This window comes from Clarias gariepinus, chromosome 17 (assembly GCF_024256425.1).
Source record: "Clarias gariepinus isolate MV-2021 ecotype Netherlands chromosome 17, CGAR_prim_01v2, whole genome shotgun sequence".
NCBI lineage: Eukaryota > Metazoa > Chordata > Actinopteri > Siluriformes > Clariidae > Clarias > Clarias gariepinus.
The window spans coordinates 12,246,779-12,261,257 of record NC_071116.1 but is presented as its reverse complement, the minus strand read 5'-3'; the positions used below and the strand labels follow the sequence as shown (position 1 = coordinate 12,261,257).

The window sequence follows — 14,479 nt, the reverse complement described above, 5'->3', positions numbered from 1 at the left end:
TGTTAATAGGGAGAATGTATTTGTACCCTATATACAAAGAAAGACTTGTTGCAGACGTATGATTGCTTGAATTTTTATAATTAGCTAACATGCAGAAATGCATGATGCAGAAACACTGGGCATGAGAAATACTATTTGAATATATATTTTCAGGGCAGGGCCTCAGTAAGAATTTTGGCGGAATAGCAATACCCAAGATTCCTCAGGTAGCAGAAACGCCATGTTCCGTCCATGACACGGTTGCCAGACATTTTCACTCTAAAAACCATTTTCACTCTAGTCAATGACTTTATTTTCACCAGGGGTACCGCAGTGTCTTTTCACCGACCTCTGTTGAAGTTATGCACATACTGTATGTCTACTTTATATATAGACTGAATGTCTACATCTACATCTATTTAGAATTGTATTGTGGCCATGTTTGTAGGCTACAGATGGTTCTGTCAAAAAATAAGTATGTATAAAAATTCCCTAATTTCATTCAGCACCTAGATTTGATATACATAAGGCTACTGCATACAAGCAGTTTATTAGCCCATAATAAATTATTTGTAATTGTGTCATCTATTTATTTCTGTTGGAAATGTATCTGTTACACTAATCACCAATAATTACAGGCATTTGCAGATTAAGTGATGGTACATGTTACTATATGATGATATAGATAAAGCGTTTAAACACATGCTCATTTAATCACCCTGTGCATCTAAGAGAGCCCAACCAAACAAAAACAAAGTTTATTCAGTGCAAATGTGTGATATTTTCTTGCTTTTTTAATTAATGAATTTATATAAAACATGTATATTCAGTATAAACAGATATGGAGCAAGAGAAAGACAGATTAACTGTACAAGCATGTAAATTATGTCAGTTTACTACTAACTATAATTAAAGAATATATAACATGAATAAATGTATAAATGCACTAATGCTAAAATATACACATATCTATCTATCTATCTATCTATCTATCTATCTATCTATCTATCTACTTATTAATACATATACTGTATGCACACACACTCTTGATTTACCTACAATCACTATGCTGCAATAACTATAATATATTTATGGTGCCAAAATATTACTGCTCTTTTTCCTCTAGATTTCTTTTTCAGTTCATCTGATGTTTACATGTCAAACTCTGACCAGGTTTATTGCCATCAGTATTTTTGTTGTTATTGCCTGTTTTGACCATCATACTTGTATGCTTACATTTCAAGTGTACTTCAACCTACATAAGAGCCAGAAAAAAAATCTGTCATGCTATATGCATCTTTGATGATTTTTTTTCTGTGTTCGGGTCATTTCTTGTCAGCGCTTTAATCTTGGCAGTCGAGTCTGTGGGAATGTACTGATTGCACCTCTTTTTGCCTTTATGTCGTGCTTCTGTGGCACTGGAGCTCTATGAACACAAGACAGAAGGCTAGTGTTAGGGTTAGCCTAGGGTTTATGACTATAACCAAAGCAAATGATGCATGTGTAATAGTGAGAGTTGTAAGGGTGAACATGTTTCTACAAAGGTCTACAAAGACTGTTATACTAAAATTATTAAAAGAATAAATAAATCATTAAGTAATTTCCTAATGAATACACATACAAGAGGAATATGTATAATTGAGTTGTAAGTATTATTTCCACATACTGTATTACATATAGCTGGAGCCATACTGAAAAGTACAAAGGTACTATTATGGAATGAATAAATTATGAAAAAAAAATAGTAATGTCAAGAAATTAAATATGAAGATTTGCATTTATAAGCCAAAGGTTTTAAACAATGCATCTTTGATACTTTACCCTTTTCCTGTATTATGGGTGGGTTTTTGGATGTGGGTCAACTGCTGTTTTCTGGTCCAATCAAAAGCAGAGGAGACCTGATGACATAAACATAACAAAAAATATATTTTATTTTTAAATGATACAGAAAAATATAAATCAAAACACAAACTGTATAAAATTGATAATAAAGCATTTAAATTTGCAATATAATTGCTAATAAAAAGGCAAGTATTTCCTAATTATAACAGATCACTAAGTTCACCTTCGCAATCTCAGAAAGATAAGCTCGCCGCTCGTCATAGGCCTTTTGGTATGCCTTATAAAGTTGGAAACAAAAACACACACTAAATATTAAAGGTTTGCACAAACAGTTTCTTCTTATTGTTACATTGAACAATGCTGACTTATTATAGCAAATGTGCTTGTTGTCATGTTGTTGTAATGCCTCAGGAAGCTGTACACATATTAGATCATTCATGCCATCCACATGTCCACAAGCAATCCGAAGTTATTATTAGAGAGAATAAGAAGATACCTTTCCCTCTTGTTTGATTTTCAGGCGGCATTCAAGCAGGTGACTTTGGAGGCTAGATTTTTCAGTGCTCAAAAGTTTAAGTCGGTGTCTTAATGCATTCTAAGGAAAGAAAATGAACATTTCAAATTAAGATATCAGGTGAAAGTTATAGATGTAACTATGATTACATGACCCTGGATGACTGCTGGGGCCATGAGGAACTTAATAAAATTTTAATTTGTATTGTTCTTTAATTCAGTTGGAAAATTATTTTTAAAAAAGTTGCAGATGGACCTGCAGTACCAGTACCTACAGTACCGTGCCCCTTTTTATTCAGGTTATGATAATTTTATTACCAAGGCCACCATGCTATGAACAACACATGCACTTTTAGTAGAGATGGGGACATGCCATTTCAATAGTAGCAAGTTTGCATTTTATTCATCAGGCAATGTACTGGAAAAAGTCACAATTTCTTTCAGTTAAGGTTATACAATGCCCAGGGCTGGAATGGTAATCTCTCATACCGGGAGATCTCTCATACCCATACGTTTGTCATACGGAACAATCCAGACAACCTTAGATGTGATTTGAACATGCAGCATGTTGCTGCCAAGTTCGTCCCCAGGCTGCTGACCCAGGACTGTCAAAAACTCTATCAGCATGCCGTGGATGACTCGTCCTTTATATCAAGGATCATTACTGGTAATGAAACTTGGGTATATTCACAGTGGAAAAGCCTATCATCTCCACGACTGACTTTTTCGACTTTCACGGCATTGTGCATCAAGAATTCATTTCCAGGGGCAGACCATTCACATGCAAATAAAACAGCCATGCACACATATTAATTTTAGCAAGGGCTTTCAACAGCACTCGCATTTAACATCTCTCTGCTCGCCGAGTGAACTCATTAGCTAATGGGTACCAGCTACAGTGGGCTAGTTTAATGAATCTAATAACGGTTAGGGATATTATAATAGTTCAGGCCTGTTCCTTCACAGTTATTACAGAATAATGCAAATAATAATATGCAATAGCACTTACATGTATTGCATCCATAGCGTTACCACAATCACCCTCACTGCACTTGTTTTTACCCAGAAGTGGGTCAGGTTGTTCTGACAAGAGGGGAGTGAGGCATGGTTGTGTCATTGTACCAAATTATACTTAGGAATACAACCGCACCTGTGCCTGCACACTGACTAACAAAACTGGCAGTCAAAACATAACTAAATCCCCCCCCAGTGAGATGTTGAAGACGAGTGCTATTGAAGGGCCTCGAAAAAATGGACATGTGTACATGACTGGTTGATTAGCATGTGCAGATCTTCTAAATCCCCAGAGGTGTGTCTCGTTTGCACTCTCTGATATTGGTATTAATCTGGAATCAAATCAGCACAATGGCTTGCCACAGTTGCCACAGGCTTTAATTTGGAAAGAACCAACAAAACACAGCAATGGTCAAGAACAAGAATTAGAACAATTATAGGAACAATTAGAGCTATTATAGCTTACAGAGGTGAATATCACAAAAATAATATTGCAATGGATTTGGTGAATCTATAAAAAAATGTATCCATATTCCACAATACTGAAATTCAGTAAATGATCAAAGGTTAACCTACCACTGTCATCCCATCATACATGCGAACTGAAGCCAGTCGATCTAAAAAAAATTTATAGTTAATAAATCAGCCTTTATAAATGATTTTTTTTTTTCTTTTGTCAAAAGTGCAGAAACAGCACGACAAACATTTTAATTTGTCATCCTTCTCCTGTGTGTAGAAAGTGTGACATTCTTCTCTTGATTTTAGCATCTTACTGCATTGGAAATATGAAATAAATGCCACTCCAACAAACTATGACTAAATCTGTGCACACAAAGATAAACTGATTTGCTGAATTTTGCAGTGGAAAATAGTTAAAATTAAAACAGTATCTCTTTGAACTGTGGAAGGAAACCCACCAAGCACGGGGAGAACATGAAAACTCCATGCACAAAGAGACGGGAATCGAACCCGGATGCTGGAGGTGCAAGTGCTAACCACTACACCACCTTATGACTGTATGTTTTAAATGAAAATGTATTCTTTCATTTCAAACATAATGCATTTTAATATTATTAATAATTGAGCCTAGTAGGGAAAATGGTAATCTGATTAGAAAGTAGCTTAGTGGTCCCTATTATATCATCCCATCGAGGACTTCTGCAAGATTCTGCAAATTAAACGATATTAGATTTCTGATGATGGATGGAGTGGGGAAGCTTGTGCCTACTTACAGAGGAAAAACAGTCAGTAGTTTTGTTTTGTTTTTTTACATGGGAAGGCACCTTTATGCAAAGTGTCTTATGTTTATATTGTTTTATACAACTGAGGGTTTCTATAACACATTTGACTATTTAACTCCACCATTACTATATGTATGTGTACCCGATTAACTGATATGTCAGTGCAGTTGCAACATGAGCGATAAAAAAGATGAAAAGAGATTATATAAAATACCTTTTCATGGTGTGAAACACACTCACACACACTAACTTATCGTCAATATCGCTGTTATCCTGTGCGGTGTTGCGTGGGCCTGGAGCCTATCCCAGGAGACTTATCCTAGGGCAGGAGGCAGGGTACACCCTGGACAGAGTGCCAATCCATCACAGAGCACACACATATATATATATATATATATATATATATATATATATTCACACACTATGGGGCAATTTGGAAGGCAATTTGGGAAATTAGCCTAACCTTTGAGCTGTGGAAGGAAATTGGAGTACACAGAGAAGTACAGGGAGAACATGCAAACTCCATGCACAAAGACTTGAGCAGGGAATCAAACCCAAAACCTGGAGGTACAGGGTGAAAGTGCTAACCACTGCCGCCATAGACGATTTGTCTTCTTGACGATAATTTTCAGAGAGCCTTGTCATGCTGTTAGAAAATACTGTATTGATGGCAGGAATACTGAACAAATGAATGTTGCAGATTTAATGAGTTCATATTTTCTCGAAAACTATTTCTTAATGGATTTGGGATTTTTTTTACCCATAGGGTTTCCGCGTAGACTCTCCAGCCTCTCCTGTACGTCTCCAATCTGTCTCTCCAGCTGCCTGTTAAGCTCCTGTTGGGTCTCATATCTGGTTCTCCATTCATTTCCTGTGCACACAGAAGGTGTTTCAGCCTGTCTTACAGTACAATTTACCCAAACACACATTTCAACCGTTAAGCATGGAAAACATTTCAAACCTGCAGAATAAGGCAAACCCTGTCCTGTGCCTGCTCTCCTATCCCAGTGAGTCAGAGCAGATAAACACACTGCATTCCACACTAATCACCTTGTGTAATAAGGCATGGGAGAGAACACATGAGTTCATTCAGTTTACACACCTTCCCCGTCCACACTGTTTACTCGCTCTTCCAAATCAGCCAAGGTGCGTCTCAGGTCACAAACAGATTCTTTCAGCATCTCTCTTTAAAGCATGCGCATGTGCTCGGATGAGGATCGGGATTAAGACAACACTGACAGTTTCTAGATTACGTAACTAAACCGGAATAATCATACTTACCTGCTTTCTCTCTCCTGTTCGAGTTCGGCTTGTAATCGGGTTAAATGATATGTGTTTATATCAGCGTCTCCCATCATTAAATCTACTGAATAAATCACAGACTAAAAGCAACCTTCAGAGAGTCGCGCGCTGGCTGTTAATCCGTCACCATGGTAACGGGTTGTACCATTCACAGTGAGTGGAGTCGCTGCAGCTCATTCCGTTACGAACGGCAATAACAGCCCAATGAAAAGATTCATTATAAGCTGTACAAGTATGTGTTTCAATAAAAAAGCAAGAAATCAACTGTTGCCGTTAAACTAATATTCAGGAACAACGGAACAAACTATTAACGACTAAATGCCTTAAATATATCATCACAAATGAGGGACGACTACTCCTGTTGAATAAGGAGAAATCTCCTCCATCAGCCATAACATTATGACCACCTGAGTAACATTGAGACGGTCCCCTCTTTGCCCCCATAACAGTAAAGCACTGTGACCCTTCTATCACAACCAGCATTCACTTTTTCATCAATTTGTTCTACACTACCTGTTCATCAGTTTTGGTATGTCCTGACCACTGCAGACCAGGAACATCCCACAAGACCTGCAGTGTTGGACTTGCTCTGACCCAGTCCTCTAGCCAACACAGCTAAGATATTGAAAATGTAGGTGGTGTGGTGGTTAGCACTTCCGCCTTGCACCTTCAGGGTCCGGGTTCGATCCCCAGCCACGCTGGATTCCTGTCTCTGTGTGCATAGAGTTTGCATGTTCTCCCCGTGCTTGGTGGGTTTCCCCCCACGGATTAGGCTAATTGGCGTTGCCAAATCGACCACAGTGTGTGTGTGCCCTGCTATGGATTGGCACCATGTCTTGTGCCCTAAGCCTCCTGGGATAGGCTTCAGGTCCCTGTGACCGTAAATACAGGATAAAGCAGTACAGAAAATGAGTGAGTGAGAGAGCTACTGTGAGAAGAGCTAAACTGTAATGGTAAATATATTTATGTTAAATAAAGTCACATACAATGTTTAGCCAAGGTTACCCATCTTTAATAGAAATTAAAACAAAGAAAGAAAATCCTGTATACAGTACATGATATACATATTCATTTCATTAAACCTGTACTGTAATTTTTTCGAAGGTCCTTCAAGTCACCTGGCTATTTCCATAGAAATTGGTGTATAAATGCGGAAAAAATAATAATTGATTGTTTCACTTGTGAATATCTGCAATTTACATATTCTAACCTTTTTAAGCCCATTACTGGAAATTTATTTAAGCCAGAAATGTGTCAGGTAACTTTACTGCAATAATCTAAATATGATTATGAACAGCGAGTGTGTGATGAAAAAGAGCAACAACTTTAACAAAGAATGTGTACAGTAGTAACAGAGGAACCTTCAAGCCTAAGAGTACAAATCCATATCCCCATGGCCATGTAAAGACACTGGTTAAAACAATTTATGGTCCTTGGGACAAAGTCTGTTGGTAGAGCAGCTCTGTGGTAGTAGTCTGCCACTGAACAACTCTGTCTGTTGACCTGTCCAACTTGTCATTCAGCGGCAGGTCTAGGTATTTATACAGTGAACAGAGAGTAAACAGGAAGGGGGAAAGTACAGTCCCTTGAGGTACTCCTGTGCTTCTAGCCAAGATCTCACAGGGGGAGTCTTTCATTCTGACATGCTGTGGTCTCCTGGTAAAGTAGTCTGTTAGCAAGTTCACCAAGTATTGGTCTACTTGTATGTCAGTCAGCTTGGCTTTAAATAAGAGCTTCTAAATGGTGCTGAAAGCACTGGAGAAATCACAGTACATGATCCATACAGAACCTTTTCCACAGCTATTTTTCCTTGAATATTTAAAAATGTATTTCAATAAATAAATTACAGAATATGCTTAAATTCAGATGACACCAATGAAAATGTCAAGTGGTATTGATTGCAGTTTAGTTTGATCTTCTATTGGTAATTTTAAAGCTATCTGTCTCAAAAACTCACTGAATCTTAGGCACAAGCTCACTAATACGTGCTCTTACCTCACATTGTCTAAGACTTGATTATAACTCAAATTTTGTGGGTCTGTGTAGATTCACCTGCAATTATTACTCTTTGCATTACCTTACCCCCTACGTCCCGTGATCCATCATAACCCTGACCATGACTAAGTGATTACTGCTGAAGTAGAACCACATCAATGACATCATTTTTATTATCAAAATATTAATAATAGAACTAAAACATTAACATGGCACAAATATATATTGTGTAAACTTTGCTTGATTGCATCCAGATGAACGCTGGAGCAAATTGTTTTATTTTTTCCTACACATCTCCGACTTAGCTCTCGTCTCTGGGTTCATGGTCTGGTCTTCCGCAGTTAAGGCTCTTGATGACTGCTTTTCTGCACACTTCAGGACAGCATTGAGGGCTAGATTGTCCAAGTTGAAGGCTGTGATTCCCACATTGGACACTGATTGGATGGCAGTGTCTGCAGCCTGGCTGGCTTGATTGCCATATCTTAATCACACACAATCAAAACCAAGTGAGAAAATCTACACTTTTAAATTCAATATGTTAGCATATGGATGTCATTATCAGTACATCTGTTTTTAATACTCTTGTAAGAATTAACCCACAAGGAACATCAAGTTTTAAAAAAAATCTAATTTAAATTCAAATCAGGCTATTTTAACAATAGATACTGTAACAAAGAATTTTCCAGGAAATGTGGATTTAAAATGTACATTTATCCCAAAGGAACAATCCAGAGGCAACAGTTGCAAAGTAAGATTCCCTGACAAACAGGCAAATTTGGCCTTCAAAGAAATTAACATGCCAACAAATTGGGTAGTAAAATAAAAGAATAGAAACGTTATGTGTCCAAAAGTATGTGGACAATTGACCATCACATTTCATTTCAGAATTTCAGAATTAGTTCTTCTTTTCTGTTTTAATAACCTTCATTCTTTAGGAAATGTTTTACACTAGATTGTAAGCAAGGCTGTGGGGATTTGTACTCATTCAGCCACAAGAGCATTAGTGAGATCAAGCAGTAAGGCATGGAATTAGAAGCACTAGGGTATAGTTAGTATTCCAGTTCATCTCATTGTTCCACAACAGCATTGGCAAACCATGTCTTCATTGACTTCATTTCATGCACAGGTGCATTACTATGCTGGAACTGGTTTGGGCCTGTTTACTTCAAAGAAGGAAATTTTAAATATCAGTTTAAATATCAGTTTATACAAAGACATTCTGAGGAAAACCCACATGGGTGTGATGCTATGGTTTCCCAAATTTCAGCCATATAGTGTATGTTCTAAGCTAAACCTACTGCTGAATTGGTTTTGGGAACGTAGACAAGAAAATATTAAAATCTGAATTTTAACGCAATAAATATTTTATGAAATAAATGTATATACCAAATGCATTTAACTCATGAACCTTTATTTATACTGGTTAATTTAATTAATTAATTAATTAATTAATTAATTAATGTTCGTTAATTAATTTAGTTAATTAATTTAACCATAATTTATTAAATTATAGTTCAATTCATAATTTAACCATAATTTATACCATAATTTATAATTAAAACAGTCATAATGGATGCTTAAAATAAAAAAAGTTATGTGATGTCTGAAAAATGTAAGTCAATAGTGGAATAGGAGAAATCAAATAGACTGTTGTATTCATTTTGGTTATTGCACTTGACCTACAGCAGGGACTCCTCGGTAAAACCGGGCACCTGCTGAGTAACCTTTGATTTGGCAAAATAAACCAAACAATAAGGCACTTAAAAGCAGTGTTAGTCATGAGTGATTCAGTCTATAATTGGAGTTATTTCCAGCCACCAATTAAATGTTGCTAGGGGGATGCAGGAGGTCTAGACCCCTAAATCTGAAACACCAAGAGGAAAGAGACAGGAGGGATAAAAGCATTTCCCCAACAGCACAACAGAAAATTGTTAAAATATTTAATATTTAAGTGAAAAAGTGAAAAACATTAAACACCTACTTGTGCTTGACAGTCAACACTGTCTCAGAGCATGCACTTTTACCAACTGTCTTTGCTCCTGTCTCCAGACCTGACCATACAGTTGAGACACCTAAATGAAATAAACAATGAATAAAATTTAAATGCATTATTAGTATAGGAAGTAAGAATAAGCTCTATGAAAGCAATGTGAGTATAGTAGATAGTGTATAAGTTGCTCACCTTTTAGGCTACTAACAGCCACCAATTTAACTCCGGTTAAGTTGGTGCAGGCATCTTTATTACTTTTTAAGGATTCTGGGACCAGTTTGCTACCATGCTTCTTAACATGTGGTGTTATTTCCTTCCCAACAAGTCCAATCACAGTTGAAAGCCCATTAACTAATAAAAAGTTATACAGTTACGTTTCATTATCAAAAGTCATTGGATCAAATGTTACTCATTTAAGAATACACATTTTACCTAAAACAGGGCAATACAGAGTGTTGGTGTGAAGTGAGAGAGAAAAGTGTCCCCTGAGAGTTTCATTTATGTTCTCTTTAGATACATGTCAGGTCTCATGCTCAAAAATATCACTCAATGCTTAGATGCCATTGAAACTTTGCATTAACATGCAGTTTTACTGGCTAATATGTTTCAACCTTAGTTGCAAAAATGACTTGTCAGTGATGTTTAAGTTGCCCACCATACTCATTCTACTGCAGATATAAAGTATTCTTTACTCAACACACCGATAAGTAATCTCTGCCCAAATTTTTTTTTTAATTTCCAGACGTCCACTATGTCAGCTTTAGTGTTACAGCAGGACTCCTAATCCATGCACAGAGGTGCTTTATACAACATCAACTGACTTTCTTTATTCCCTGTCACTCAGACACTTACTCAAAAACCGGCTGACTTTGACAGCTCCGCCGGTAGCCTGCTGGGCTACACGAAGGCCTGTGGTGACTCGAGGGCTGACCTCAGCTGGCGTCTCATCTGGTGTGATGTGCTCGCGTAGCTTGATCGCACCGTTGTGAATAGCTTTACCTGTGGCCTCTCCACCCTGCACAAAGCCCCGACTGAGCCGTGAAGCCCCTGAACATGATAGTATGTGCCGACAAAAGCATAGATAGATAGTAGTATGGAGTTAGTATGTGCAGACAAAATAGTTTTATCAGACCACAAACACAATTTTATAATAAACTTGCCACCTTTGTATTAAGCCAGTGTTTCTCAGCATTTGTCCAGTTAAAAAGTAGGACTAGTTTAATAAGTATCTGTAAGGTTTCATCTGGACATACACTGCCCCCTGTTGGGCTTTACGTGTCCTGGGTTGTAGCTGCTGTATGATGAGCGAGAACTAACGGGTGAATGGAAATTGATGAAGATTGAAGAAAATTAGGGATTAATCAAAAAAGCAAGTTGTCTAGAAGGGATATAATCTTTAAATTATTTAAGAGGGTTAAAGCAGCACCAGAATTTAAACTTCCAACGTTCCAAGACCACAATTATATTCAAAAGTGATCAAGAAGAAGTGGGTGAGACAGTATTATGTAACCAGAACAGTGACTTGTATGACCTTACTGACTAATATATATCATTGTTTTATTATGGGTGTATTCATGAATGCAAACCTGCTGTGATGCTCTGTGACATCTTCTCACCCCATCCGGGTACAATATTCTTCTCTTTTCCTAAAGTTTGGTTTTCTGAAGGATTGTTGAGAGTTCTTGCATTCAGGTTCATGATTCTGCCTGTAGCTTCACCTGCTCCGTTGTCCTCTGCAGACTTCAGGGAGGTAAAAATCATTATAATAATATTTGTCAGCAGTATGCAAAGATATGCACATAGCACATACTGTATGAGGGCTATTGGAATATAGTACACATCACATCCTGTAGTTTAGATTTTGCATTTAAATCTTTTTAAATTAGCTCTTATTTATTGGCTCTTATTTATTGGCTCTTATTTGTTTTTGTGCTCAATAAGGCAATAATCCTAATAGTCCTCATTGTCATTACAGTCACGTCCATAAGTATTTGGCCACTGACCCGATATTTGTATCCACAGTGGATTTGATACAGTAAGTGCAGCCATTAATCTTTAATTCAAGACGTTTAACAAAATATTGAATAAACTGTTTATAATTGAAAGTCATTTCTACAAAGTCCCACCATTTTACAGGCTCAAAAGTAATTGGACAAACAAATTGTACCTAATGGACATCACCTAATGCTGCGTTTCCTTACTTGAGCTACTTTGCAGGTGTTTTCAGTAAGTGAAAAGTATGCTGAACTGGGATGAGACTTAGGGCACAGGGCAGGGTACATCCTGGACAGGGTGCCAATCCATCGCAAGGCACACACACACATACTCACACTCTCATTCACACACTACGGGCAATTTGGGAATGCCAATTAGCCTAACCTGCTACCCAAGGAAACCCACCAAGTACGGGGAGAACATGCAAACTCCATGCACGCAGCGACGGGAATCGAGCCTGGCCGGGAATCGAACCCGGACTCTGGAGGTGCAAGGCGACAGTGCTAACCACAACACCACCGTGCTGCCTTATTACTTTCCTTCTCTATATTATCCACTTTCAATTATTCTGGTTTAAGGTAGTCTTGTATTTGATTTTTGTCTAACCTGACCTTTCTTTGTTACCTGTCACTAACAAAAATAAATAAATAAATAAATAAATAAATAAATATGTATGTATGGATCTGACTGCACAGTATACCATAATATTTTCCTGTAACATTTTCCAAAGATGAGCATGAACATCCGTCATCTAAGGTGACATTTACCTGCAAGTACATTGTGTATTATATAGTAACATAATTTGAAGTGTATCAACTTTTTGGTGACAGCCATCCTACCCCAAGCTTTAGATAGAACTGTAGTGCTGTGTTACCTGGACTCTAAGCTGTGTAAATAAGGAAAGGTGCTCTTGGAAAAGAGCTCTGTCTGTTGCAGGCAGCTCTGAGGACAACACAACCCCAATATAGGATCCAGGTTTTGCTGCCATGGTATCAGGGAATGTGAACACACCACTGTCACTAAGCAGGACCGGCAGGTCTGGAAACAAGGGGTAGGTCCAACCACACACCTGCAAAGATAACGCAGTTATGGTGTTTCATTTTATCCATCACTCGCAAGTTTATCTGTGACCTTGTACTTAATGTCATCTTTAATAACAATAACCTAGTCTTCAAAATAACACTTTTAAAAATGCTTACAGACTGAACTGAAATGTCAGGTCCTCCATTCCCCTAAATGTGCTTTGTCTCAGAGGGCTCATATGGAACAAAGAGTGCTGGGTGACACACAGAATTTTGTATGCGTGTGGTGTTGCTGTTACTGTGTGGATACTGTGTGGATGTGAGCGTGTGAGGTGGACAGAAAGTGTTAGACTGCTGATGTCCATTTGGGTATTACTGCGTTGTGTACTTGTGTGTGTTCTGGATTTGGCCAGTTGCAGTTGACACCAGGCTTTTGAAAAGGAAAAAGTGCCAACACAGCACAATGCCAGAGCCATGGCCATGAGCAAAACAGCAGTAGCCCCAAACACCATCTGGCCCAGAGTGCAGCTGTTAAACAGCATTAAATGGCATGCCATTCATCTGAGCGGTAAAAATAAACAACTAGTCGAAATGAGTGTTACAGTTTAATCACATTTACTATGGGCATTAAAAAAAAGTACAGGTATAACTGAAAATTAAACTTTTTTATGAAAAGTAAGAAATGTAAACCTGAATATTTAAGAAATCTCCCTCAGTTATAGTAAATACAGTATATGCACATTGAAATAAAATAAAAAAATCTGTAGTTTGCTTGCTATTTTTTATTTTAAAAAATGCACACATAATTAAGACCTTAATGCTTTAAATATAATAAAAATTCAGAAAGGGTTCACTCACCTGCAGGTAAGCGAGAGGATGTCTAGTGTCATTGCTATCATTAGAATGCTGGGTGCCGTTCAGGGTGATCCACAGGTACCCTGGATATGATGGTGCACTGACTTGCCCATCTGGTGTAACAAAGAATATCTGCACACCATGGGACAAGAAATAAAGAACATCTTGATGATCAGAACCCAGCTGTGCTGTTGGGAGTGAAGGACAGGTCATCCTCTTGCTCTGCGAAAAAGAAATATGCCCGTCTATAGGTTTTGGGGTGTAGGCAGGTGGCGGATCCCAGAGCACCTCAGAGGCCACTACGGGTGAGCGTGGGGGAGAGGGAACTCCTCCTACAGGGCTTGACATATGCGCTCTGTGAGTATGGAACCTTACTGTCTCTGTTGATTGGGTCAGGACTGGATAGCAATTCTGGGTACTGGATGGTCCTGTGGCTGAAGTGGATTCCAGCAAAGCCAGCCAAGTGTTGACCCTGTTTAACATTTCATTCATCTTCACTGGTACCTGTTGAGAGACATTCTGGACAGAGGCTACTTCCAGGCCCTGAAGGAGATGTTGTCTTCCCAGTCGGTACAGGGCAATCGCTCTGTCTTTATTTCCCAAATTATCCTCCAGATGTCCTGCATTGAGGTATTCTAGTGCCTTCTCATAATGCCTCCTTATGTTCTGAACCTCAATAGGCTTAGAAGGTTCCATTTTCTAAACTACGATGTGGATCATGTGATGTTAGA

The 14,479-nt window shown here is 38.0% G+C and overlaps 1 protein-coding gene across 2 annotated transcripts; it reads right to left on the bottom strand.

Annotated features, from left to right (window-relative positions):
* Nucleotides 1–4,911: 4,911 nt before the first annotated feature.
* Nucleotides 4,912–14,479, bottom strand: sparta (spartin a). Of its 2 annotated transcripts, XM_053515664.1 has the most exons (10): nt 13,752–14,479; nt 12,746–12,940; nt 11,463–11,616; nt 10,729–10,923; nt 10,069–10,227; nt 9,868–9,958; nt 8,177–8,367; nt 5,350–5,460; nt 5,053–5,235; nt 4,912–4,932 (listed from the first exon to the last, which is right to left on the bottom strand). In XM_053515664.1, coding segments are annotated over exons 1-8 (1,680 nt in total). In that variant the 5' UTR covers nt 14,445–14,479; the 3' UTR covers nt 4,912–4,932; nt 5,053–5,235; nt 5,350–5,458. The 2 variants fall into 2 exon arrangements, with proteins under 2 accessions (XP_053371639.1, XP_053371638.1); XM_053515663.1 differs by lacking the exons at nt 4,912–4,932; nt 5,053–5,235; nt 5,350–5,460 and having other exon boundaries at nt 8,061–8,367.

What these genes read in the sequence shown, in the direction of transcription:
- sparta (XM_053515663.1), bottom strand. Translation starts at nt 14,444, where the DNA reads ATGGAACCTTCTAAGCCTATTGAGGTTCAGAACATAAGGAGGCATTAT. An exon ending in GTCACAGAGCATCACAGCAG is followed by an intron (nt 10,924 to 11,462) that starts GTTTGCATTCAT and finishes TATCATGTTCAG; the next exon opens with GGGCTTCACGGCTCAGTCGG. An exon ending in GGCTGTTAGTAGCCTAAAAG is followed by an intron (nt 9,959 to 10,068) that starts GTGAGCAACTTA and finishes TATTTCATTTAG; the next exon opens with GTGTCTCAACTGTATGGTCA.